The sequence below is a fragment of the Montipora foliosa genome, chromosome 10 (genome assembly GCF_036669935.1).
Source record: "Montipora foliosa isolate CH-2021 chromosome 10, ASM3666993v2, whole genome shotgun sequence".
NCBI lineage: Eukaryota > Metazoa > Cnidaria > Anthozoa > Scleractinia > Acroporidae > Montipora > Montipora foliosa.
In genome coordinates, this window is record NC_090878.1 from 6396862 (window position 1) to 6401861 (window position 5000).

The 5000-nt window shown below is 38.0% G+C and overlaps 1 protein-coding gene across 2 annotated transcripts in view; it reads left to right on the forward strand.

The window, feature by feature from the left end:
- LOC137973534 (DNA repair endonuclease XPF-like) overlaps positions 1 to 5000 on the forward strand; it is a 48231-nt gene that overhangs the window by 1190 nt on the left and 42041 nt on the right. For both annotated transcript variants that reach the window (XM_068820369.1, XM_068820370.1), the window contains exons 2-3: positions 1372 to 1483; positions 2380 to 2459. In XM_068820369.1, the coding sequence (XP_068676470.1) occupies positions 1372 to 1483; positions 2380 to 2459 (192 nt within the window). The remainder of the gene's footprint in view (positions 1 to 1371; positions 1484 to 2379; positions 2460 to 5000) is intronic.

The following is a 5000-nucleotide window of genomic DNA, read 5'->3' on the forward strand; positions in this document are numbered from 1 at the left end:
CCCCTTAAAACTATTATTTCATAAGTGCCTTTAACTATACAGTTACCTTTTTTTGCCAAGTGTGTGGGAGGCACGACCGGTGGCCTCATGGTCAGTGTGCTCGACTCCGGATTGAGTGGTCCGTGTTCGGGTCTTGGCCGGGGACGTTGTGTTGTGTTTTTGGGCAAGACACTTTACTCTCACGGTGCCTCTCTCCACCCAGGTACCGGCGAAATGCTGGGAGTAACCCTGTGATGGACTGGCATCCTATCCAGGTGGGAGTAGAAATACTCCTGGTCGCTTCATGCTATGGAAACTGGAGATGAGCGCCAGCTTGATGGGCCTTCTGGCTCGTAAGCAGAGACTTTGTGTTCTATTTGACATTTCTTTGTCTGGTTCGACTCACAACCATATTTGGTAAATCACATGACCATAATAAAAAAGGCCTGAAAACTTATACCATGCCCAAAAAAAGGCTCAGTGAGTTAACTGTTTTTTCACAAAATTTTAATGCAACAGTATGAGAACCTTCTAACACGAAGTCTGCAGCATGGATTTTTTTACAAATTATTTCTCAAAAAATTATGACGTCATCAGGCCCTCCTGATACACTTCTCGAAATATCCGTTCCATTTTTTTGTTCAAATAGAAATTCCATGCTACAGGTGAAAAATCTGCATCTTCCTTTTGTTTCCTGAGAATTTTTACATGTTTTTCACTGAAACACATGGCAGAGGACTGGGACTAGTTGTGCATGTACCTTCTAACTCCAGTGATGTCAGATTTCCATTGAAAAAATTATTTCAAATGAACCATCCATGCAACCTTTTTGTAGGGCTCTTGACTGAAGAGCTTCCTTAGCAACAACAATTTTTTGTCTTTCTGTAGTTAAGTGTCACCCCCTTAAGTTTCACCGCCAGGAGTCTATTAGATGGGTTAAATGACATAAAAAACTTCTGAGTAGTAACACCTGAGATGGGCCTAATTAAGGACGGCGCCTACTATTGTTATTGCACATACATTCTGCGCATCTCGAGATACTCGGATTTCCTATCGGTGATGCTCACTAATACAGGGATAATTTTGCGCGGTTTAAAACAATCCAGAGAAAGTAGATCTTAGTAAGTACTCTTGGTATCCAAAAAGAAAATTGAGGGTAACCAAGCATTTTTGAGAAAGAACACCATACATTGCTTTGTATTTTAAAGCTTTTTACAAATATTATTCATGAATTATCTTTGAAAAATGCGTGGTCTACATTTCCTGCATAATCACACACCGGGGCAAAAATATCTTTAATTAGTAGGCACCGTCCTTAAAATGATAGGATATTAGAACAATATTTTATTTGGTCTAAGCTCATTTGGGAAAACATTTCTTTTATCCTTACAGAGGCTTGAGCATAGAGAGAGTTATCACCAATTTTTTGAGAATTCATTGTGTCACAGCCGATCCATCTTCAATTTCTCTTGTCCTGGTAATCAACACAACCTCACAGGAAGAAGTAAGCTAATCACTTTATTTATAGTTGTCTTTAAAGGAGCAGTGTCATGCTATTTTAGTCAAACTTCAAAACACTAAAAGACGTCTTTACATCAAAACCCTAACCCGAAAAACGGCAAATTTAGCATGACAGTGCTCCTTTAGATCAGGCAGTCAAGTATGCAAAAATGACAATGGTTAATCAATCAATCAATCAATCATTGAATTGAATCTTTCACTAACTGACTACCTATGGTTTGACAGAAAGAATATAATGTGAAAATTTGAACTTCAGAGTATGTAGCTCTCATTGAAAGTGACCATCACATTTGCTTCATAACTGCAATGATCACTTTCACTGAGACCTAATAAACTAGGGTTCACATCATTTCATTGGCAGTACCTTCAGAAGGACGATAGCTTGGTTTTGTTGAATTATGGGTGAATGTGCAGTCTACATCTTCAGCCTTCTTTAAATTCCCCTGGCCATGAGTTTGTTGCGGGAGCTCATCCATTCATGAGCTTCTTATTTGGCAGCATGCACGGTACCATCAGTTCAAGATAGTGCGCAAGTTTCAAAATATTTAGGACGTAAAGATCAAGAAACATTATTTTGTCACTGTTGCTCAAAGCAAGATTCCTCCGTAGAGCATTGCATTCTGGTTGAAAGTGCAATGCTTTATATAATGAAAAATCCAACAAAGCCAGTATAGGGATTTTACAGATGCTGATTATGTTTCTGCTCATTTACTTTGCTCACTCCTCAGAAAATAATTCATTATACCATTATTTCCTAAAAATAATACCTGACATGTGTAACACGTCCTCAACAGGTCTACAGTTGAAGTCATTTTGCAATGTTTCTCTCTCACGATAAAATTAATCAATAAATTTGTCTTTTTGTTACTTACATTATAGGATTTCATATTGGATGAATTAAAATCTTCAGATGTCCCATTGCCAAAAGTAATAACAACTGAATTCAGCTCAACTGAAAGGTATGGCTCACTATTGTGACCATCTGTTGATTAAACAAGTCATGCCTGAGTGAGCCACTTGTTAGTTAAAAGATGTACATGTATGATGCCTAGATGTAGATTAGCACTGAAAAATTATGGTGCAGTCTCCTGCTAAGAGTAATTTGACAGGCTGATTGCTACACGTGGGTTGTATTACATGTATGTGGTATTGTGAACTTCAGTCAGTGCAGATCAGTCAGCTTGTCACTGCACAGTTTGTTGATTCTGTATTAAATCTTTTCCTTGGTGAAGTTGGATCCATTCTGTCATTTGTTTGGAGAGATATCCCCCAAAGATACACACTGTCACTGAGGTATTGCTTATTAACCTTGTAATGCCTAAGGAGCCCCCTCCCCCATTATCTGGCATGAGACAGAGTAAAATCAATAAGTGGCCACAGGGCGTTAAAGGGTTAATTTTCTTTTATTAATAAATTGCTGATTGGTTTGTGCTGTACAAACTAAAATTCTCCATACGAATTATTAGTCTTGAAAGTTCTTTACAATGAACAGTGTAGAACTGAAAACTGATGTTTTGCAGCAAGTGGGTATTTGAGATACATGGAAGAGTGAATTATAGCCCCTTATACAGTAGTCTAAGAGCATAGAGTGGTTTTTAATTGAGTGAATTACTTCGGTTTTGCATTACTTCACTCAGTGATTGGTTCAAACTTCTCGTGCCACTTTTTCAACCAATGAGAAGTGAAACCAAAACCAATCGTGGCTTTCGCATACACACATTTTCCTGCTCTTTGGGTCGGCTACGTGTAATTACTTAGAGTTTTGATTGGTTTACTGGATTGTCTCTGTCCTTTTTGACTCACCAAAGTAATTACTTTGGTTTTATGACACTCATTTGAAAACCACTCTAACGTGAAAATCTATGGTTATAATACTGTACATCTCATCTCACTCTGTTTGAAATGAGTAGTGGGATGGATTTTTTAATTAGGTGTGGGATTGCAGAAAACCACCTTGCAGATCATTTGCCCCTCATTAAAAAACAAAAGAGCACTTTGTATCATGCGGATGAATATAAAATGTAAGTTCAAATTTGCACCCAAGAAGTTTAAATGAGAACCAAACATTTGAGGGTACTCTCTCTTCATCAGTGGTTTGGCATGGGTTGCTTTCAAATCACTGATGAAGAGGGAGTACCCTTGAAACGTTTGGTTCTCATATAAACTTCTTGGGCGCCAATTTGAACTTTCATTTTATAATCATCCGAATTTTTGTGCCGCACAGTTTCTTTTAATAATTATTGTTGTTACAACATTGACTTCAGTTGTTCCTTTAAAAACTGAATTAATTTTCCACAATGGGCCCTGTGCAGCTTTGTGATCACGTTGCACAAAAACGGCCTTACTGGAATGCAAATTGCGCACTGGGACATATAAAACAAAGCAAGTTTATCAAAATTTTCTTTGTTTTAGATATCCCATGGCCAGTGGGCAAATTGCGTTCCAGTATGGCGGTGATCACAAGCTGCAAAAGGCCTATCCCGCACCTTACTCTGACATTAAATTTGGTCCTTGGTAGTAAATTTTGGGAAAGGGAAGGTTAAGTTTGAAAGGAAAAGATGATCCTCTTACTTATCTGAACAATTTAAGCAATTTGTCTCTTACAGTCACCTGAAAAATTCAGGTGGTCTCAATAGGATTCAAACCCATGACCTCTGCGACGCCTGTATAATGCTCTACCAACTGAGTTGTGAAGCCACGTAGTTGCAACTTCAATCCTGGTCAAAAGTGTTGAGAAGGTAGCGTCACTTTTGAGATAGCCCCCCTCCCCCCCTTATCAATGTTGGATTTTGCACCAAACAAAATGGTGACTTTTCTTCCAACATTGAATATGGGGGAGGGGGTCCACAGGAGCATGCTCTTTCCTGAATAGTTCAGCCAGTAGTTAGAATAATCGAATTAGGTGTGAAGTGAAGTGATGGGCGCAACCTTCCCAACAACTTTTGACCAGGATTGTAGGTCAAGTTGTTTGGCTTGTGTGTTCCTGTGAAAGGACTTGATGATTGAGATAATTAAAGTAAATAAACCCCTTCAGGCAGCTGGTATGTCACCTGATAATGTCCATGGCTTTAAGAAAAATGAAGATTTGGCAATAATTATTTTGAAATCTTGAGGACAGTTTTGATCTGATAGCATTTGTGACTAGATTTTTAATGTCACTATCACTGGTCTCTACAAAACAATTTTTTTGTCATGTAAAAAATAATAAAGATGAAAAGTTGAAACTCTTGTGCTGGCTTTTTCCACTGTTTTTTTTTTAAGGAAATAATCGGAGGACTAATAATTAATGGACGCAGATGGGGGTTGTTGCATGATGATATCTGTTCTGTGATTTTACACTATGTGACGTAATGTAGCTAATAAAATCATGCGAAAATGAATGGGTGGGTTATAAAATAATGTTTACTTTTGAAGTGCAGGTGATTTGCAAGCCAGTGTAGGAGATATTTTTGCACTTCAAAACTCTTTCATTATTTCTTCAAATTTGTGTTGACAAAGTC